Source organism: Equus caballus, chromosome 6 (genome assembly GCF_041296265.1).
Source record: "Equus caballus isolate H_3958 breed thoroughbred chromosome 6, TB-T2T, whole genome shotgun sequence".
NCBI classification, from domain to species: Eukaryota; Metazoa; Chordata; class Mammalia; order Perissodactyla; family Equidae; genus Equus; species Equus caballus.
In genome coordinates, this window is record NC_091689.1 from 79,925,925 (window position 1) to 79,946,774 (window position 20,850).

Here is a 20,850-nt window from a genome sequence, read left to right on the forward strand (position 1 = left end):
GGCAGTGGGGGAGGGCAGAGAAGATCTGATCTAAGGGCAGTGGCCTTGGAATTGGGCTCCTGAGGAATGGCAGAGAAGAGGGAGCTGCTTTGTCACTCACTCAGGATGCTTCCTCTCACCTCCTCTCCTTTGGGGATTCGCCGGCTAGAGATGATAATGATTTTATCCTCCTTGTCGAACGTCACAACTTCTGCCACACAGTTAGGGGCACAGGAATGGTTAATGTACCTAGGAAGCGGGACAGAGTCAGGGATGCCAGGCAACTGAGTTGGGATGATTCTGGTTCCTTGTTAGCCCACCCCCAGAATGCCACCCTCAGGAACCCCTAAATCCCTCCTTCTTCATTCTTCTCTCACCTGGCAGGGCCTCCGGTCAACGTAGCATCAATCACATGTTCATTGTTTATTCGGAACATGTAGATGCCTCGATTCTAGAAAGGCAGAGGTTGCAGAAGGAGGGGCAAGAATATCAGAAAACGGCAGCAGTGGTGGTGGTGGGATCAGGTGGTGGACTCAGGCAGTGGGCTTATCTTCATTTCTCATTCTTCCTTTTTCCCACCTCTCCTCTCCTCCTCCCACAGCTTTCCACCTGCTCCTCTGGCCTCAGTCCTGCCCCTTGTTCCTTGGCTAAGCATGGACCATGCACCATGATGGCCCCTCTGCCAGCCCATACCTGCTCCTCATAGATTTTCTCCCGCCGGTTGGCCACCTCGTTGCGAATGATGGTGCCAATGTACTCGATGACCATTGTGTGCTTTTCTAGGTCCTTGGCTGCATAAAGCCCCAGGCCCTGGATACGGGAGCGAGCCAGGTACACATTGTTCTTCCACTCAGTGCGCAGCCGCCGGTACTGAGATGACTTGGAGTGCACAAACTGCTTGCTGTACGGGGTGTTGGTCTCTCCTGTGAAGGTGCTCTGATATGCCTTGGACATGCTGGTGCTGTTCAGGGTGTGGGGCCTGGGAGGCGATACAGTCCATGACAAGAGAGTTCTCCCTTAGATCAAGCACACGCCACCCGCCTCCTCCCTGGGATTTGCAACACACCAGTTAGGGACGTGTGCTGCCTTAGGAATGGAGTGGAGGCATCTGGGCCTTGGCTTTGGTGAGGCAGCAACTAGCTACGGGGACCCTTCTGACACCCTGGGTGGCACAGAGAGCCCAGGATGGGGGGTGAGGGGTGGAGGGAGGGGGTGGCACCAATTCCCCTACACTGAGCCCACTCTCCCATCTCCCCACCTTCTACCACCCTTCTGCCAAACCATCCTCCAGGCCATGCTCCTCTGGGAGGTCTTCCCCAAGCAGTCCAGGCCTGGAATTTAAGCTCATGGTTTGCTCAAATGTCTGAGTCCTACCTCTTGCTCATACTGGAAGCCCTGAACCTGGGCTGGATCTGAATTAAAACTGGCTCTGAATTCAGCCAAAAGGTGGTATCTTTTCCTTTCTCCAGACTGTCCCCTTCTCTGATGTAACGTTGGGCTCCGTGCAGGTGGCTCAGTGCAGGGGAATGACTGCTGCCTGGCAGGAAGCCTTTCACCACCCTAGGGCACCAGCCAAGTTCTTGCCCATCCCAGAGCAGTGGTTTTCAAACATTTTTTATTCTTTTTTATTTAGCAGAAATCTTTTTTCTTCTTTAACAAAATGTTAGTGGAACTCCAATACATAAACTAGACGAAAATGGAACTTTTCTGGTTGAATCCAATTTGGGGAAGGTGGGGCCATACATGGGGAGGGCCAAGCTCTGCCCACGCAGTTTATGGGTTCCAGGGCTTTTGGAACACTCATAGTTTGAAAACCACTGTTGTAGAGCATCGAGGACTAGGGCTGACGAGGGTAGAGTCTGACATTCTACGACAGCCCAAGGAGCAACCGAAGGCCTTCAAGAAGGCCCTGCTACCGTGCATTCTGCCTCCCTCTACCCAGGGACCAAAATCAGGCTACCGTGATACACAGAAAGAACAGTGAACCACAAGTCAAGAGGTAAGGTTCTGGTCCCAGCTGTGTGACCTTTGTCTAGTCACTTAACCTTTCTGGGTCTCAGTTTTCTCAGCTGTAAAACGGGGGTCATACCACCTGCCCTACCTACCTCATAAGGTTGTTGTGAGGATCAAATGAGATAATGGATGTGAAAACGCTTTGAAAAAAAAAGTATAAAGTGCTATACAAATGTAAGGTTTTATTATTTTTCTATCATATTTCTAATTATTTATTTTTGATACCAACTCAGCCGGGGGAAGGGAAGGTGACCCTAGCACTCATGGGGTGTCTGAGGTTTGGGACAATCATAGGCCCTCTGAAAGCAAAACAGGAGAGGAAGGAGGTGACTGTGTCCCTTACACATCTCATAAAATTTCACTGCTGTCTACCCAGAACCTCCCCAGCAGCCATTTCTAAGGTGCCCAAGATAAGTCTGTCCTAGACCCCAGGTCACCCCAGGATAACTGAGCAGATTAGGGGAGGAGGAAAGGGAGACCCTAGTGATAATTGCGCACCCTCTAATCAGGAGGCTTACAGGGAACCCCCAGTCTCTTCAAGGGAACTGATCTGTAACCCCAAACCCTCATAATTGGCCAGAGAATCCCTACCAACACCCACACCCACACCCCTTGGCCCCAGCCCCACAAGCTCACCGTTTGTAGTGTGTGAGGATTTTAGGCTCTGATCGGGCACAACCAGTGGGGTTGATCATGAGTGGCAGCTCCATCAGGGGGTGGCGTCCATAGCGGAATAAATAGTTTTGACAGCTTTCCACTCCAGGCAGCTGTGGGACAGGTCGTGCTCATCTTAGCCTGAGCACTTCTGGGGCAGGACCCTTGTTCCCAGTGCCCCCCTGCCCCAGCCCCTTCCTTACTGATTCAGCTATGCGCAGCACGGCATGCACTGTCAGCCCAAAGAGCTCCTCGCCTTTCAGGTACTCGGGGAAGAGCCGCAGCATGTCGGCCTCTTTTCTCATGGCAGCCACAGGCTCAATGATGCGATTCCACACAGCTAAGCAAGGAAAGAGAGCAGCCCTCAGAGGGAACTTTTGCTCACTGATCTCAGTCCTAACCTCGACCCGGAGCTAGGCTGTTTTCTATAGCGTGCACATCTCCCTGTTGTGAGGGCGTGTGGTTCTTCAAGACCTTCTCTTGGCCTCCCAGTCTGTCTCCCTCAACAAGCCAGAAGGCTTCCCACCCTGGAGGGGCATCAGAGAGCCTTGGGACACAGAAACATGACCCCAGGGCCTAGAAGACCCAGCACAGGCCACGGGCCTCGCTGAGAGCCAGAACAACAGGCATGCTTTGGAGTTGGGAAGGTTGGATTCAGGTTCTAGTACTGGTCATGGGGACCATAAGCCAAATACTTAAATCTCTCTAAGACTCAGTTTCTTCACATACAAACCCAATATAATAGTACTTACCTCATCGGGTTGCATGAACAAAATGACCTCTATCAGTCACTTAGCTGTCTGTGGCACACAGTACACGCTCACTAAAAAGTAACTGCTCTTACTGTTATTTTTATCATTAACACTAAAACTAAGATCAAAAGAATTTTGTCCAGGGGAACGCAACCATAAGGAACTCGAGGTTAGGATCGGATTGGACGAGCCAGCCGACAGGGTCTCAGAACTGAGGCTAGGAAAGGGAGCTGGAACACGTGAAGTTAGACAAGCAGAATCTCTGCAATTACAAGAGAATGTAAGATGACTGAGAGAGGCTAAAACATGTTCTCTGGGCATCTTAAGAGACCTCTGCCTGCCTGCGGTTGGGGAAAGGTCACTCACAGGGACCCTGAAGATCTCTTCTTGACATCATAAATGTGATTCTGGGAGAAACTTGCCCAAATCCATATTATCATTTCAAGGGCCCAGTGCTCACCCTGGGGAGAGGCATCAGTGAAGACCAGGTCCTCCAGGCCCTGCTCGATGACTTTGATGACGAATTCTGGCCGCCCGTTGTTCTCGCCAATGGAGCAGCGGTAGCAGCAGCGGCGGTTGTTGGTGCGGAGACTCCAGTAGATGCGCGTAGCCTCGTAGCCCACGGGATAGAGGGCAGTGGCACTGTGGAAATCAGCCATCTGGTGGGGGAGCAGCTGTCCAATGGCATGGAACACAAGGCCTCCAACACGGAACATGTGTAGCCGCTCTCCCCGCTGGATGATGCTGGCGATTTGCTTCACCTCATCCCGCTCAATGTAGACCCGCCGGAAGACAGCAAAAGAGCTCAGCTCCTGCTCACAGGGCCCCTTGATCTTATGCATTGGACAGAGCATGGTCTTGTCCTTGAAGAACATGCACTTGGCGCGGATGGCGCAGGCAAAATGGTAGACGTTGGGACAACGCATGCGATTACAGCTGCTGGTGGCACCAGTGCGCTGGCACAGGGAGCACTTGGTTAGCAGTCCTCGGTGCAGAGCAACCTCCACATTCATCAGCGCCCCACCCTGCGTCTCATATACTTCCGTGGACCACAGGGCACAGTTGAGATGCACCCACAGGTCCAGGTCCAGGTTCAGCAGGCGGGCGGGCCCATCAGTGGCCCCATCACCCTCCTCATGACAGAAGCAGCAGCGCCGCATGTCTCGAGGCACCTTGTCGGGTCGCAGGGCTGTTCCAAGCTGTTCCATAAACTCCGCCACTTCCCGTTCATCCTCCTGCCGCCCACTGCCCTTCTGGATCGTCAGCAGCAGCCGCAGCCGCTTCCAACGCACCCCCTTCCACTTCTTGAGGCGAGGGGTCCGGGAATCTTCACCCTCTTCAGAGGGCCGGGCTCGGGGCTTGGGCCGGGCTGATTCAGGGGATGAAGCCAGTGGCAGAGGCGAGGGAACTGGTGGCTCAGCTGAGGGTTCAGCCGGAAGTTCAACTAGGGGTTCAGTAGCAGGGCTAGCAGGAGAGGGTGCCAAGGGGGATGGGGGTGGGGAGGGTTCTTCAGGAGGCGGGGCTGAGAGCTGTCGCACATCCAGATTGGAGACATTGTAGGTGTAGCTGTGTTGGGTAGGTGGCTCTGGGGCAGGGCTCTCCTACGGGAGGGCGTGCACCCTGTATGTTAGTGCCAGCTCCTTACTTAAGTAGCTCCCTCCCTCGTCGCACCCAGATTCCATTCTCTGCCTTCTTTGCCCTAGCCAGGTACCCATCCCTTTTCCTCCCCAAGACCCACCTGTTTCAGGAGGCTCAAGATGTCTAGCTGGCTCTTGAGGGTATAGCCAGGCAACACAGCATCAAATTGCTTCAGCCAATCAGGGCCAGCTTCTGGACTCTTGCCGCCCAGACCCTTGTCTTTCCCGCCTGCAGGAAGGAAGGGGTCAGGGCCTCCCACCAGAATCATTCCCTGTAGGTCCCAAGGAGTTTTCCTGCCACACTCACCAGGGCCCTCAGCTTCCCCCTTCTTAGGCTCAATGCCTGCCCTGGCTGGGCTCTCTGGGAGCAGCACCTCGTAGTTGTTGGGGATCTTCATGCTTAGCAGCTCTGCAACTGCCACCATCACACCATTCAGGTTCTGCCAGGGCAGGGAAGGGGATGGGAGAGCCGTGTTGGCAGAGTGTGCAGAGTAAGCACTACCACCAGCTTGGTGGGGACAAGGACACCCAGCACACACTCCCCAAGCAGCCGGTCAGTCCTGCCCCTGCGCCATCCAGCTCCTCTCACACACCTCCTTACAGTAGCCTTTCCCAAACTGCTGTGGGCATTAACAGGAGCTCCACCAAAAGGGACCTGTGTCAACTAAGTTTTGGAAATGATGCACACTATATCCACAACTTGGAGACTCATGATCCACATTAGCCAATTAAAGGAGCTGAGGAGTCTGGCAGTAAAGAAACCTGTTTTGTTGTTTTAATTGGGATTTCCAATTTTCTTTGACCACAAAACCCTGTTAACATTTTCAAAAGAACAGAGTGCCACCAATGTGACTGGAGACATGCTGTCTTGCTGCACTGGTCACATTACACACATTCTCCTTATTTGTTGACTTGTGTCTTGACCACTGGACTATGAGCTCCTTGAGGTCAGGGACCCCTCATGCTTCATTTACCCTAATCCCACAGTCTCACCCAGGCTTTCACACACAGTGGGTCCTTAGTACATAGTTTTGAATGATCGAATTTATCCAGACAAGCTCTAGGGACTGCCCTCTGATCAGTATCCCCTTGGCCTCCAAGTCACCCCCAGGACACACCTTGGCTGCAGCAGCAGAGACCGTCAGCATGACTGACACCTCGCTTCCTTTGCCCTTTTCCCAAGTTGTGGCAGGCAGCTTCCCAGGGGCCTCCAGGTCCAGGGACCCATAAGGTTTGGTATCTGGGAAGACTGAATGAGAAAGAGGGACCTGTGTAAGCTCCAACTGCCTCTCTCCCCCAGCCTGAGACAACCCAGCCTGGCCTGGCCCATGCCCAGAGCAGCCTTTACCTGGGATGCTGGCCCGAGGAATGATGGGGATGACAGGGGAGAGAGCCCGGTCGTCCTGCTCCCACCGGCCTGAGCCCAGCTGAGGGAAACGAGGAGCCTCCTCCCCTAGGATGCTCTCAGGAGATGAAGCCGGCACAATGCTGTCAGGAGAATCACTGTCCTCATCACTCTCCATCCTGTAACCCAAAAGTAGATATTTGTTGTTACAGCCCTGCAGACGCCTCCTCCCAAATATAGAGACTAGATGTCCTATCCTTACTTGAAATCTGCTATTGGCCAAAGGAAAAATGAGGCAACCTGCCCCCCACTCCCATTCCTTATCTCCATTTCCGGCCCCACTCCCACCTGACATCCTCAGTCTGATTGTGAGGGGGTGTAGGCAAGGCGGCCAGCAGGTCTAGACTCTTCACCTCTGAAGCATCTGAGGGGTAGATAAGGAGAAGAAAAGTCAGGCTGAGGTTCACCGGAGCTGATGGTGCTTTCTCCTCTATATTCCAGGCCTGACTAGTACAAGCTCTAGCTTAGTTATTGTGACCACTGTCTACCCATCCACCCATTTACCAGTCTGGGTTAGACAAGCTGCATCTATTGAGCCTTTCTTATGTGCCAGGCCCTGGGATCTAGGTTCACTCTTTGTTTATAATCTTTTAACAACTCCATGAGACCAGTATTATAATACCCATTTTACAGTGAGGAAATTGAGGCTCACACAAGTCAATCAAGTTACTTAGCTGCAGTAACACAACTAAACGAATGCAGGAGTCAGGATCCAAATCCAGATCTGACTGTGGTTCCATACCCACTAAAGCTAGGCTGTTCCTTACAAATGAAAGCTCCATTAACCCTCTCCCTGCCATCCCCCTCCTGTCGCCTTTTCTCTAGACTCCAGAAGCCCATCCTTGCCTCCAGCAAAGGAGTCCTGAAGAGGACCTTCCTATCTCATACCCTCCCTTCCTGTTGTGTATGCACACAGAGTAATATGCAACCCACTCACAGCTTAAACTGTGTGTCAAGGCACACTAACTGGCTTGGACCCTAGCCACCAAGTCCTGCTAGGGGAGAAGCCCCTCTGCCCCTGACTTACCCCTCAGTGTGCCTTCAGTGTCCCGGGCAGAGGCAGCATCCTTGGGGTGCTCCCCCAGCTCTTCAGATGCAGTGACACCATTTACCATCTTCTGCTGCACCGATGGGGGTGGGGTGGGGGGCAGCGACGAGGGTGGTGTCGGCGGGTTACTCAGGTTATTCTGGGGGTGGGGTGGGGTGTTGTGCGCAAGATGGCATAGGGAGACTGACATAATCTCCTGGCCCCACACTACATCAGCAATTTCCTCAAGTCTTCCACTCCCACCTCCACCTCCCCAAGAATCTCATCATCCCCGAAAGGTATCACCATTTTTCTGACCTTGGTAAGCAGCTGGGAATAATAGTCAGGGCCAGTGGGCAGCGCCCCACTTCCAAAGGCCCCCCTCAGCTGGCACTGCCCATTGATCGGGCAGCCACTGCCAAAAGGAGCAAAGAGGCTGAAATTGGCGGTGATGGTAGGCTCTGTTAGGGGCAGCAGGGACAGCTCCTAGGAGGGGCAAGATGACAAGGTTGGAAACCTGCAGCACGTACATCTCCACCACTGCACAGCTGGGGGCCAGGGTGCCCCCTATCCTGGGACGGGACCCGGGGACTGGCTCCTGGGGGTCACCTGTTTCAGCTGTTTCAGCAAGGCCTCGCTGGCCCTGACCCCGTCCTCCTTCCGCAGCTTCTTTCGGGAGCTCACCAACCTGTCGCTTGCCTTCTGTACCCGCTTGGGCTTCGGTGTCAAAGGCTTCCTGGCTGCTGTATCCTAAGCCAGATAAACCCACAGTGAAGGCTGCTGTCCTCCTTGGAGCCCTCACCTCTTGTTTGACCCAGATCTGCTCACTCTGCCCCCAGGCTCCAGGCCTCCTCACTCTGACCTCTCCACTCTAGCTAGAGTACTCACCTCCTTGTTGCTGGTAGTACCCTGTAGTTTCTGCTCCAGCCCAGCCAGCTTGCTGTCAATGTGCCCGTTGATCTCAGCTCGCAGCCCCTCAGGCCCCTGCCCAGTGCTGAGTTGCACATTCTTTGCCCGTAGAAGCTTCTGCAAGAGCAGATGCCCAGCCTCTGAGCGGGGGCCTGCCAGCAGGAGGTGGTTGCTGGTACCTGGTGCCCCTATTGGCTCCCCATTGGCCTCCCTCTTCACTGCCTGCGTTCCCAAGGCGCATGGCTCTTCCCGAGGTTCCTGCTTGATGCTGAGATGGGGTGGTTCGGGTGCCACCTGCCCATTCACCTGCTCCAGATGGCCAGGTACCAGGCTGCTCTGCTCTGGCTTGTGGGCTTCTGCAAGGTTGTCTGGGGGGTCCCAAGGTCCTACCCCCTTGCCGAAGAAGGCATCCGCAAGCTGGGCAGAAGCAGGTGAGACCTTCCCAGGAGGCAGTTCCAAGGGTGGCCCCTGGGGTTTTGGGGTCCCTGGCTGGATGGGGGTGAGCTGGGCTTCAGAGGGGAGCTGGGAGCTGGGAGAAGGTAATTGTGAGGAAGGTCTCTTTGGCTCTTGGGGGCTGGATGGTGTAGGTGTGGGATGGACAGGGCCAAGGACTGGTCCTGTGGATAAGGCTCCTTGTGGGGTGGGGAGCCGAGGTGCGCCCTGAGGTCGAAGCCCTGCTCCTAGCTCCTGGAGGGGGCCTGTCTGGGATCCAGGGAAGCCCCCAAGGTGGGGCTGGCGGCCTAGGAGGCCCTGAAGGGGAGAGGGCTGGGTCCCAGGGTCCTGGTAGGGTGGGGTCTGGCGTACTGCCTGACTCTGTTGCAGCTGCCGCTGCATGAGCAGTGCCTGTAGCTGCTGCTGCTGCTGAGGACTCAGGTGCCGCAGCTGTGGGTTTTTGGCGAGGACTCCTTGGAGCTGTGCTCGAAGCTGACCCACTGTAGGCATGAGTCCAGTCCCAGGCAGGCCCTGCCCAGACTGCGGGGCAGATCCTGGTTTGGCAGGCTGTGACCCTGCATTATTTTGCACGGGCCGCTCTAATCCAAGGGGCTGTTGAGAGCCCGGAAGGTTCTGGGTCATGGGCCCAGGCTGCTCCCCTAAAGAAACAGAGGATTGGGCCAGCAGGTGGGGCAGAGGTGAGGCCTCAGAAGATGATCCGCTGGTTGGCTGCCCATGGCTTCCTGCACCTGCTGTGTGGAGCAAGTTAACTTGCTGCTGCTGTTGTCCTGGGAGCCTCAGAGGTGGCTGCAGCTGCACAGAGTTGGGCTGAGGCTGGGCCTGGGGTTGGACAAGCAGGAGTGGCGCGTCCCCAGAGAGTGAGGGCTTTACCTCCCCTGGTTCAGTGGCCACGGACTCAGGAACAGTCGCTACTGCTAACGGCCCTCCCTGATGTGTGGAGGGCCCCTCAGTGGCCTCTGGAGGAAGAGCTGTCTCTACAATGCTTTGTTCCTTGCCCGTGAGAAGGAGGGTTGGGCCCAGGGCTCCGGGGCTAGAAAAGTGTTGCAGAGGCTTGGCTGGCATGCCAGGACCAAGCGTCACCTGCTGCTGCTGCTGCTGCTGTTGCTGCTGCTGCTGCTGCGGAGAAAGTAAAGTTCGGCTCTGGTTCAAGAGGCCCATCTGCTGCTGCTGCTGCTGTTGAAACTGCTGCTGCTGCTGCTGCTGCTGCTGCTGCTGCTGTTGCTGCTGTTGAAACTGCTGCTGCTGCTGCTGCTGCTGCTGTAGCTGCTGTTGTTGTAGTTGTTGCTGTTGCTGTTGAAGTTGCTGCTGCTGCTGCTGCTGCTGCTGCTGCTGCTGCTGTTGTAGCTGTTGCTGCTGCTGCTGTAGCTGTTGCTGCTGCTGCTGTAGCTGCTGTTGCTGAAGCTGTTGTTGCTGTAAGGAGCCCATGGGCTGAGCGCTCAGTTTGGGCTGCCCACTGTGTGGCATGAGACCCTGCTGAAGATGGGAAAGCCCTGCCACAGATCCCTGCTGTTGGTGCTGTTGCTGCTGCTGCTGGGCTGTGACCAGCCGGTGTCCTGTAAGGCCCTGACCCTGCTGTGCCAGCTGGGGGGAACTCAGCACCCGAGACTGGTTCAGAAGCACCTGTCTGTGCGGGCCCTGGGGACCCAAAACTCCAGGGTGGTGCTGCTGTTGCTGCTGCTGTTGCTGCTGCTGCAACACTGCCACCTGGGCAGGGCCCAGCATGCCCTGGGGCCCCTGGGGTGGTTGGGGGGACAGCTGCTGGACCAAGAGGCCCTGATGGCTGCTGGGAGGCAGAAGCCCCTGGGGCTTGGGGCCCAGAGCTGGGTTTGCTTGTACCCCTGGGCCCTGCTGCTGTTGCTGCTGGATTGCCACTTGTCCTAGGAGGTGCTGCTGCTGCTGCTGCTGCTGCTGCTGCTGCTGTTGCAGTTTCTGGGCCAATTGCATGCGTTGCTGCTGTAGCTGCAGCTGTCTTTCCTGTAAAAGCCTTGAATCAGGTCCTAGGCCTCGAAGAGCAAGGTTGCCAGGGAAAAAGCCCCCTGAGGGGCCAGCCAGGGCCCCAGCCCCACCAGAATGTTGCTGTTGTTGCTGTTGAGCCAGGGTCGTGTTGAGGAAGGGGCCACCAGGCTGTCCAGGTAGTGCCATGCCCCCAGGGGGCAGGCGAAGACCTCCAGCTTGCCCACCAGGTGGCCCCTGGGGTGGCTGCAGCCCATGGCCAGGGAGCAGCTGACCAGGGAGCTTTGTGAGTAGCCGGGGACTCTGGGAAGGGCTAAGGGCCAGCACGGCTGAGTGTTGCTGCTGCTGTTGTTGCTGCTGCTGCTGCTGCTGCTTATTCCGGTATTCTGCCATGAGATTAGTGTGCTCCTTCTGCTGCTTCCGGACCTAAGAGGGGAGGGTTGGGAAGGTTAGCCTGGAGCCTGCCCACCCATGCCATCCCTCTTCCCAGGCTCCTGTTTGCTGGGCTGAAGTGTGCTTTCCCCACCTGATCCAGCTGCTTCTGGATCTTGCTCTGCTGCTCCGTAACCAGCTTAAGCTTCTCAGCATCTGCCTCTGGGAACTCACGGCCTGCCTTTTTGGCAGTACGCTGCTTGGCACACAGAGCCTTCCGCGACTTGCGGTGCACACCAATCTGCTCCTCTAGCACCTTCAGCTGCATCTGTAAGAGCTGTTGGGTATGGAACAGCCACTCCTCATACTGCCGCTGGTCAGCCTCATCTGGGAAAGGAAGCGAGATGTCAGGACCTGTGAAATGGTGATCCCAATCCCTCTTCCTCCACACGCCCTAAGCCACTTCCTTGCATACTCCTCCTCACCCCTATACTCACTGATCACTCCCTGGGCAAAAGTGGGTGGATTGGGACGAGGCTGGGAGGGGTCACCGGCACTCCGCTCCTGTGATGAGAGAGACTGCTAGAAGGTCACTGTTCTATACCAGGCCCTACAAAGGGTGGCCTGATGGCATAGGACACAAGTTCCTACTTCCACCTGACCAATTACCTGGCCACTCCCAGCTGCCACGTGGTTCTGCAGATCACTGCCGGGCCCCCCTGAGAGCCTCTGGGCTAGCAGGGACACTTGCTGCCTGGAGGCCACCAAAGGAAACAGGATGTGTTGGTGATGGGGAAAGATGAAAGGCAAAGGGGCAGGACATGTAGGGAGAAGGAATGAGAAAGGAAAGGGCCATCCTGCTCACCCCACAAGTCTTACCTATTCATACCAGGTGCCACTCCAATGCTTCCCTGAGCCATCACCTTCTTGATGCCTTTCAAAGCCACCATCTTGGCCTTTGCAATGGGATCAATGATATCTTCTGCAGCAAACTTGTCCAGGTCTGGAGAGGGAAGAGCCAACTGAGCTGGGCATTTGGGTCAATGCTTCATTCCATGCCTGCCTTTCCTTCCAACAATTTGACCTCCACACCAAGTCAAGCAGAACATGGCACGACATGGTAGAAAGACCACTAGACTAGGAACCAGGTAGTCTGGGTGGCTCAGCTGTTACTCACAGGACACATGGACCTGTTTTTACTCGCACATTGCTAGGAAAAGGTCCTCAGTAAAGATTTGTTGAGCTAATGTGTCAATGTCATTTTACCTCTCTGAGCCTCAGTTTACTCCTCTATTTGATGGAGATCATTATCCCTACTTTGCCTACCTCCTGGAGCTATTCAGAGGAGCAAATGTGACAAGAATATGAGGACACTTTATAACCTAGAAAGCGTTCTTCAAAAGTAGTGTTCTTAGGGCAACTGATACAGGCCAAGAACCCAAGACATGGGCAATGTGCCAAAGCCCTAGATGCCAGAGCTGTTTTGGGCATAACATACATCACATACAGCCCACTCTCCTGCCTGTCCAGGATCCTGGGTAGAACAGAAGAAATAAGCAACCACCAAAAACTTAAATCTTCCTAAAATCCTGTACATCGTATATTTCTCCAACTGCTCAGAAAACTTAACTGACTCCTCATTTTTAAAAGACTAAGTAAACTCCCTCTCCTGGTATTTTGAGGCAGTAAAACTGTTAACAGGATTAGAAGGCCAGGGTTCAAACTCTAGCTCTGTTAGTTATGGGATCTTGAGAAAGCTGCGTAACCTCCATGCCTCAGTTTCCTTTTCTATAATCAGAGATAATAATTAGTACCCATTTAATGTGTTTCTTGTGATTAAATTAGACAAGGAATGTAAAGCGCTCAGCACACCGCTTGGCAAAGAGCACTCAATAAATGCTATTATAATTTGAGGTTTTCCTCAGTCTGGACCCCCTTCTTACCTCTCCACAATTTTGGTAGTGCCCACTCACTTCCCTCCACACACAGCCTAACCACTTCACTCATTGTCTCCAAATATAACCCCCAGCTTTCCTGCCACTACAGTCTCACTCAAGTCTTTTCACCTACCTGATTGCTTTTTCTTGCACCACTTCCCTCCAAGTCCTAAACTTCTGGTCTTACCACAGCTACAAAGCTTTTGCTAATCAGGCTTCATGCATTCATTCCATTCACTCATTCAAACATCTGAATGACTGCTATATGCCAGGCACTGTTTCTCCCTTCTTAATAGCTATAATGCTCTGCCTGTACCACTAGTATGGTATTTAGGCAAAGCTCTTTGTGTCCCACGTCCCTTAACTAGGGATTATCTTAGGTCTGTAGCTTCAGTGCCCATGTGGTTAACAGTGATCACCCCTGCATAACTAAGCCAGTGCCCCTTGCTGAGGTTACCTGTATCCGGAAAAAAGCTGTTAGCCAGCTGCTGTTGCATTGCCAGCTGCTGGGGTTTCATGCACATGGAAGGTGGCATGGTACTCATGGGCTTCTGTGTCAGCACTGGCTGTGGGCTCTGCTGGGGCACCAAGCCTGCCTGTCCCCCATGCTGCCCACTTAGCATATGCCCTTGGTTGGACACCATGGTCATGGATGGGGCCAGGCGCTGCTGGAGTGCATGAGCTGGTGGCTGGGTAGGCATCAGCGGTTGGGCCAAGCCCGGCTGTCGGGAACCTCCAAGTCCCAGGGCAAGCTGCTGTTGGGGTGCAGCCAAACTAGGAGAAGAGCCCTCGTGTGGCAAAGACATGGCCTGGGTAGGGCCTGGTGTGGCCAGTAGGGAATGCTGCTGCTGCTGCTGCTGCTGCTGCTGCTGCTGCTGCTGGGCAGGCTGCAGCTGTGCTGAAAGCTGCTGCTTCTTCTGCAGCTCCTTCTTCTCATGCTCCAACAGGTCCTCGATAAGCAGGGGTAACTCACTAGCTACAAGTGAGCTCTCCATCTTGTCCAGCTCATCCCCAGATGCTGCATGTCCACCAGGCAAGGTCAGGGTCCCACTCTCTAGCTCAAACTTTTCCAGCAAGGAGGACCCTCCTGGGCCACTTAGTGGGCTGGGGGTCAACAGGTGAGATGGTGGTCCTCCTGTGGCGCCAAAGGGGCCTTTCTCAGTTGTGTGCCCACTGCTAGAAAAGGGTCCTGTGCCCATTCGGGTGTCCCGGCTGCCCATCACACTTTGTCCTGGCTTCAGCCCCAGGCCTAAGGAAGGGGTGGCAGGCGCTGGCTCTACTTTGGGGGTGGTAATGGTGAACTGGCATGGGGAAGGGTGGCGCCCACCCTCCTCCACCTTGGGCTTCACCTCAGGGAGCACGGATGCCAGACGGGTCTCAGAGGCATCAGCAGCCGGAGGAGGGCGCTCCTCTGGGCCCAAGGGTCCTGGCTCCACCCCCCGCAGCAGGGCCTCCCGCTCAGCCTTTTCATTGGCTGACTCCACCAGCCTCAAGTGCTCATTGAAAATATCTTTCTTGTCCCCAGTGTCCAACTCAGGATCAGTATAGGCCAGTAGGTCAAACTCATCCCCATTCAGCAAGTCATCCAGGTGGGGGTCGTTGGTCTCCAGGTTTTCCAGGGTGCCCAGCTCATCATCTCCCTTGGCCACATCCACACCCAGGCCCAAGTGAGCAAGCTCCTCGTCATCCTCTAGGGCCTTGTGGGCATCAAAGTCATCATCCAGCTCAGGATCCTCACAGGATAACTTCCCAGCTTCCAGGGCCAAAGGAGGGGGGCGGCCAAGCTCAGAGCTCGAGGGGGGCCGGCTGACCAGCTCCAAGCCAGGGGGCAGGGTGGGAACCTTGGTGTGGGGTGTTGGATGGAGGCTGTTGTTCAGTTCAGGGGCCGGCGGGGCTGAGGGTTTCTGTGGCGGAAGGCCTGATACTGCTAGGCCTCGAAGTCCTTCAGGAGGCAGTCGGTGGGAGTCCTCATTTACAGGGTAAAAACGGGGTCTCTGAGGGGGGCCCTGACCAGGAAACGGAGCGCCCCCAGGCCCTAGTCCTTTCTGTACATTGTGCCGCAACTCAATGAACTGGGCAGGACCAGCTGGACCAGGCAGTGGCTCACCAGGGCCAGGCAGGCGGGTGGGAATTCCCGCCAAGGGGGAACCTAGGGCTTGGCGGCCAAGTTCAGGCCCAGGAGCTGATGGAAAGCGAGCAGACATGGCTAGTCGCATGGAGGTTGCTGCCGTTGCCTGTTGCTGTTGCTGCTGCTGCTGCCACAGTTGTTGCTGCTGCTGCTGCTGTAAGGGCAGGGACCCAGGATAGGGTGCTCGCTGATAGAAAGCTTGGGAGCCTCCCACCAGTTGCCTGAAAGAATAGGCAGTAGTCAGTAAGATGAAATCAAGATGAAGAAGAGCTAGAACATGGTCTTAGGGCATTGGGGAAGGATGCAGTTAATGTGCTGAGGGGAAGGAATGGAGAAGAAAAGTAAGTGATACTGGAGAAGAATTAGAGAGATGGAAAAATCAGAGGCAGTACACAACGGTAGTAAAATCTGTTCCCTTGGTTTACCCCCAGGGAACGCCCTGGAGCCTCACCGGCTGTTCACATCCATAGAAGAAGGGGTGGCTGGTGGAGGTGGCCGGGACAGTCGGTCATCACTGGGGAAAGCCCCTGGCCCCAAGATGGGGCCACCCAGCTTGCCTGGGGGCAGCCCCACAAGGCTGTTCTTGTCCTATGAGAGATACGGTTAGATGAAGGTGGGGCCAGCTTCAGTGTCCTGGACCCACCACCTCTTGCCACTCTTCCTACCTGGGTCCCAGTGAAGGGGGTCTGGCCTCGACTCAGCTGCTCAAAGGCAGGACTGCTAGGTTCAGCACCCCAGCTACCCGGAGTCCCCACTGCTCCTGCAGCTGCTGCAGCTGTTTCCTTCTCCTGCCGCAGAGTGTTGCGCTGTATCTGCTGCCGAATCAGTAGCTCCCGTAGTCGCTGGCGCTGTGCAGAGAAGAGAGAAGCTGAGTAAGTCCATTCTACTCCAATCCTAGGACTGGCATAGGGACAGAGGAGATGTGGGGGCTCAGCTACAGGATGTCAACCCACCTGCCGCTGCTTCTCCAGCTCTGTCTGGCTGAGGCTGGACATGCCTGGGTCCTGGGTACCTGGAAGCTCTGGTGCCGCCAAAGAGCTGCCCATTCCAGCCCCTGGGTCTTCTCGCTTATCGACTGGAGAGGTGATGCCTGCCCGCTGTGAGGCTCCATGGGACAGGTAGGGGAGGGATCCATCGGGTGCAGATGGTGGCAGGACTGATGGTGGGCGTAGCGGGGACAGCCCATAGCCCTCTCCTGTGGACCCAGTGCTGGGTCCCAGGGGGCTGCCCGATGGGTGGAAGTTCCCTGTGGCTACTGTGAAGTTTGTGCTTTGAGGCTTGCCCAAGGTAGGGCCGGGCCCAAAATGGCTGTTGATCCCATGGGGTGGAGGGAGGCCAGGCTGAGGGACAGGGGGCTTTAAGGAAGGTTCTCCTACTGCCTGAGGGAAAGTAAAACGCATGGACGAGGGGGTGCCCACAAATGCACCTGTCCCAGGGGACCGGGCAAAATTGGGGGGCTGCCCACCTGGAACCTTGGCATGGAGCTCACCTGCTGGCCCTGAGGGCAGGGCTGCTGGGAAGCCCCCAGCCCCCAGCGGGGTGTGGGCTAGAGGCCCAGCCTTGAAGGCAACTTCAGGGGGCTGGGGTCGGGGTGGTTTATGCAATGGGGCAAATGGGTCACGGGACTGAGGGCGTGATGGGGGGCGAGAATAAGGGTCAGGGGACTGGAAGCGTGGGGTAACGGGGGATGGGCAGAAAGCCTCAGCAGAGAGAGGACGGGGTGTCAATGGGGACTGGGAGCTGGACTGGGACTGGGGACTGGCAGGCACTCGGGAGAAAGGGTCAGAGGGCAGTGAGCGAGGGGGCAGGGCACAGCAGCTCTCAGGGGGTGGGGGTTGGGGCCGAGGGGTCAATGGGGGCTGAGCATAAGGGTCAGGGTAGGGGCCAGGGCGAAAGATGTCTGAATGGCTGGGGGGAGAAGGGGCCAAAGCCTGGGCAGGGGCTGGCTCCTGGGGCCTTAAGCCCAAGCCCGGGCTCTGAGGCTCTACCTGAGATGCCCGAGGGGTCAGGGGGGCTTTGAAGACATCAGGTGCCTTTAACTCCAGGCCACCTAGGTGGGGGCCTGAGGAGGGTGAGTCTACAAAGCCCAGGTTTGGGGGCCCATAGCTAGGAGAGGATGCCCCAAGTTCTTCCTTCTTCACCTCTAGAGCCTTCCGAGTTTCCCCAAAAGGCGGGGGTGACAGTAGGGGCTCGGAAGCCTTGCCTCCCCCTACCCCTGGGCTCTCAGGCACAGCTAGGTTGTCCAGTGAGGGGCAGCGGGGTTTGAGGAAGGGATCAGGTGTGGAGGGCTGGTGTCGGGGGGTGCCAGGTGGGGTAGTGTGGAATTCCCCTGGCTGGCCAGTCCCAGGACGAGATGAAGCGCCCAGCGTTGAGGGCTGTGCAGGGGCCCCGGTCGGACTAGGATAGGGAGGATAGGTGGGTGGTGCCGTGGGGAAGCGGGGATCCAGAGCGTAGGTGGGGGCCAGTCCAAAGGGGTCCTGCGAAGGCACTTGGGCGGGCACCTGGGGTGGGAGCTTGAGGAAGAGCTCACCAGGCGAGTCGGGGCCGGGCACCGTGCCCGCCGGCGGCTTCAGGAACCCGTCCGCAGAGGTAGACAAGCCGGCGGGGGTTGTGGGGCTGCCAATGAAAATGGTGGGGGCGGCAGCAGGGGGTGGGCTGCCCAGGGCCCCTGGCTGGGGAGGAATGCGGAGATGCAGGGCCGGTCGGTCAGTCTTGCGGGCCATGTCGCCCACCTTGGTCTGCTTGTTGATCTGACTCTCAGCCTGCTACAAGGGGAGACCAGGCACAGAGCAGTCAGGCTGCTGTGAACAGGCCTTCTTCCATCCCCTCACCCTCAAAGGGGGCCTACTACAGGACTTGGATGGTGTGGCCTGGCCCAGCCCCACTCACCTTCTGCACCTTGTTGATGCGGTGAGCCGCTCGGTTATCTTTGGCCTTTTGCTGAGGGATACAGGACACAGCCTTAGGCCCAGGGCTTAGGCTCAGGCCCAGCTCCCCAGCCCTCATCATGTTGCTCACACTCCCTACCCAGAAGCTGATCCCTTCTGGCCCAGTTGCTTTGGGAGTGGGGAATGGAAAGAACTGAGGTGAATTTCCCAAAGACACCCCCCTCTCTCTGTTCCCACGCTGACCCAAGCTCTCTGTCTCACCAGGTAGGGGGCTTTGTCAGCAGCTGGAACTTTTCTCCAGAGCTTCATGATTTGTTTGCAACGGCTAGACCAGTCTGGAGGGCAGAGGGATTGCATTAAAGGAGACCTGGCACATAACCCCTGCACCCATGGGCCATGTTACCAGGGTGTGTCCCTTGCCCTTGTCCCTCAAGTACCTGGGTAATCTTGCTTGAGATTGGGAAAGTTCATATTGGCATAGAGCACAGGTGAGATGGTGGAGAGCTGGCCCAACTCCTCGTCCTTCTCCCAGCGCTGAAGGCTCCGCTGGTTATAGGAGAGCCCGTCGCCCTCACCCTCCGTGGTAGGGGTGGTAGGGGTGGAGGGCGTGGTGCCCCCTGAGCCTGTCCAGGGGCTGTCTGGCTCACCGGGTTCTGGGCTAAAGAAGCCCCCGCGCTCCCTGGGGCGCAGGGGCAGAGAGTCACAGGGGGCAGGGATGCCAATCCTCACCCCAGACAAAACTGCCAAGAACCCCTAGGCCACTGCCCTGCCCCAACAGATAAGGGCCACTAACGAAGGAGCAGAGGGAAGTGTTGCTACAGCAGCACCCAGGAGTCCAAGGTTCCCTCCCTCAGTATGGCCCCAGGTGGAGGGAAGGAACAACAGGGACTGCCCACAGAGATTAAGCATCGATACCAACCTAGAATCCAGGAATGGGGACTGGCAGAGGCCCGGGTAGGAGTCCATTGGGCTGCTGGAGGGGAGATTGCCCAAAGAGAGTCCACCTACAAGAAACACAGGATCAGAGAAAGGGAGCAAGTGGCCCATCTTGGGGGCAAGCTCAGCCATACCTGTCCACACAGTCTTCGAACCACTCTCAGCCAAATCACCTTGAAGAAAGGGCCTCTGCAACGGTGTACGGCTGCCATCTAGGCCAGGGGTTCCACAGCCCAGATGTTGCTCTCGTTCGGAACCCAGAACATCCTTGAAGAGCTGTTGCACATCCTTGGATTCCATCTTGGGCAGTTCTGTGGGGGAGTGACAAAGGATGCTGCTCAGGAAGACCAGAGTTCAGGGGACATCACAGATCTATAAATGGTCATAGTCAGGGAAGGTGCCCAGGACACCCCACCAAAGAAGCCATACAGATGAAAGTCCCACAGGTAGGACCTTCTCCTTCTCCCACAGAGGACCCTTACACACAACGAGTGCGGGTCACAGCCTCACCTTCTGTGGGAATCCTGTCTAAGTCAGAGCTAAGCATCCCTTCACCTGGGGTGCCTGGCTTCTCGGGGTCACTAGGCACTGGGGATGCCTTTACGCCCCCATCCTCAGGTCCTGCAATTACCAGGAGAAAGCCATCAGCCAAGGCCAGTATGGAGGCACAACACCGGCCACCCTGAGCCACAGAAGGCATGGAACAGTTTCCAGCCTCCAATCCTGATGGTGCTCAGAAGCAGAACAGGTTGACAGACACAAAAGCACGATAGGACACAGTCTTCTCAGCAGCCCTCACCTGGTGTGTCAGGCTTGCCCTCGGGGCCACGAGATTCTTCATCTGCAACATCTGGACCATCATCTCCTACAAGGAATAGTCCCCACACCAATCAGAGATGCCCTATACTTGATGCCCAGAATGGGTCCCCAGCTCCACAGGCCAGGGCCCTTGGCCCACCCCCAACTCCTGGAGACCAGCCCATTCCACACCAAATTCCCTTGCCAGCTCCTAAGCACAGAAGGAAGCTGGATCCCCTCAGACCACCTCACCCTCACACCACTGACCTTTCTGTGAAGTGGGGAGCTCCTTCTTATCTGAGCCTCCATCCCCCTTGGCTTTTGGGGTTCCTAGTGCAAAGCTTGGCCGGCCCACCCCAACTGCAAAAAGGGCCTTCCGGCTCAGGTCCAGCAGCTCCTTCCCAAAGAAGGCTTCCTATGGAAGAAGTCAGGGAGATATAGGCTTCTGCATGCCCTGCAGGGCAGACACCACCCTCACACCTCTGAGACTCAGACCCACCTGCAGGTAAGCAGGGAACATGTCCTCCAGTTTGCTCTTCTTGCGCCCTCGCCGCTGCTGCTTCTTCTTCTCGTCCCCATCAGCTAAGCTCTGGTCCACGGAGCCCTCTGCAGGCAGGTCGGCAGGCATCACTGAGGACAGAATGGCAGGTGTCAGCCTCTCTGGGGACAATGGGCATGCTGCTCCCAACTCAGCCTGGGGACACCTTCTGCCTATTCTCTCCCCCAACACCAGTTGGGCCCACGACCCTCTTGGCCCTTTGAGTGAGCCTCCCCCACGCCTCGTTGGCAGTGCTCCATAGGTCCTGTGATCCCCACCTTCTCCCAGGCCCCACTGGAGCCCTCACCCGTCTCACCCTCGTCGGGCTGCCCATCCCCACTCAACACCTCCGCCTGTGCAGCAGGCCCCTTTTTCACACGTGTGTGGGATTTCCGTTGTCGCACCATGAAACCACCGATGCCTACGAGGAGGCAGAGCTGAGGCTGAGAAGCCGCTAGGGAATGGTGAGCT

At 56.4% G+C, this 20,850-nt stretch overlaps 1 protein-coding gene across 16 annotated transcripts in view; it reads right to left on the reverse strand.

The window, feature by feature from the left end:
- Positions 1-20,850, reverse strand: part of KMT2D (lysine methyltransferase 2D) — a 38,735-nt gene that overhangs the window by 2,934 nt on the left and 14,951 nt on the right. For 2 of the 16 annotated variants that reach the window (XM_070270223.1, XM_070270222.1), the window contains exons 22-55: positions 20,687-20,800; positions 20,341-20,471; positions 20,109-20,256; positions 19,843-19,908; positions 19,554-19,664; positions 19,178-19,354; positions 19,027-19,111; positions 18,545-18,786; positions 18,369-18,442; positions 18,109-18,159; positions 16,173-17,984; positions 15,885-16,067; positions 15,671-15,807; positions 13,549-15,440; positions 12,034-12,157; positions 11,824-11,908; positions 11,640-11,718; positions 11,309-11,541; positions 8,356-11,208; positions 8,077-8,217; positions 7,786-7,953; positions 7,468-7,627; positions 6,729-6,804; positions 6,384-6,559; positions 6,154-6,284; positions 5,343-5,475; positions 5,137-5,264; positions 3,859-4,999; positions 2,850-2,986; positions 2,629-2,759; positions 2,085-2,132; positions 673-958; positions 357-430; positions 120-228 (exon numbers count right to left, since the gene is read on the reverse strand). In XM_070270223.1, the coding sequence (XP_070126324.1) occupies positions 120-228; positions 357-430; positions 673-958; positions 2,085-2,132; positions 2,629-2,759; positions 2,850-2,986; positions 3,859-4,999; positions 5,137-5,264; positions 5,343-5,475; positions 6,154-6,284; positions 6,384-6,559; positions 6,729-6,804; positions 7,468-7,627; positions 7,786-7,953; positions 8,077-8,217; positions 8,356-11,208; positions 11,309-11,541; positions 11,640-11,718; positions 11,824-11,908; positions 12,034-12,157; positions 13,549-15,440; positions 15,671-15,807; positions 15,885-16,067; positions 16,173-17,984; positions 18,109-18,159; positions 18,369-18,442; positions 18,545-18,786; positions 19,027-19,111; positions 19,178-19,354; positions 19,554-19,664; positions 19,843-19,908; positions 20,109-20,256; positions 20,341-20,471; positions 20,687-20,800 (11,636 nt within the window). The remainder of the gene's footprint in view (positions 1-119; positions 229-356; positions 431-672; positions 959-2,084; positions 2,133-2,628; positions 2,760-2,849; positions 2,987-3,858; positions 5,000-5,136; positions 5,265-5,342; positions 5,476-6,153; positions 6,285-6,383; positions 6,560-6,728; positions 6,805-7,467; positions 7,628-7,785; positions 7,954-8,076; positions 8,218-8,355; positions 11,209-11,308; positions 11,542-11,639; positions 11,719-11,823; positions 11,909-12,033; positions 12,158-13,548; positions 15,441-15,670; positions 15,808-15,884; positions 16,068-16,172; positions 17,985-18,108; positions 18,160-18,368; positions 18,443-18,544; positions 18,787-19,026; positions 19,112-19,177; positions 19,355-19,553; positions 19,665-19,842; positions 19,909-20,108; positions 20,257-20,340; positions 20,472-20,686; positions 20,801-20,850) is intronic. The other 14 variants (XM_070270237.1, XM_070270236.1, XM_070270229.1 and 11 more) reach the window with 14 other exon arrangements.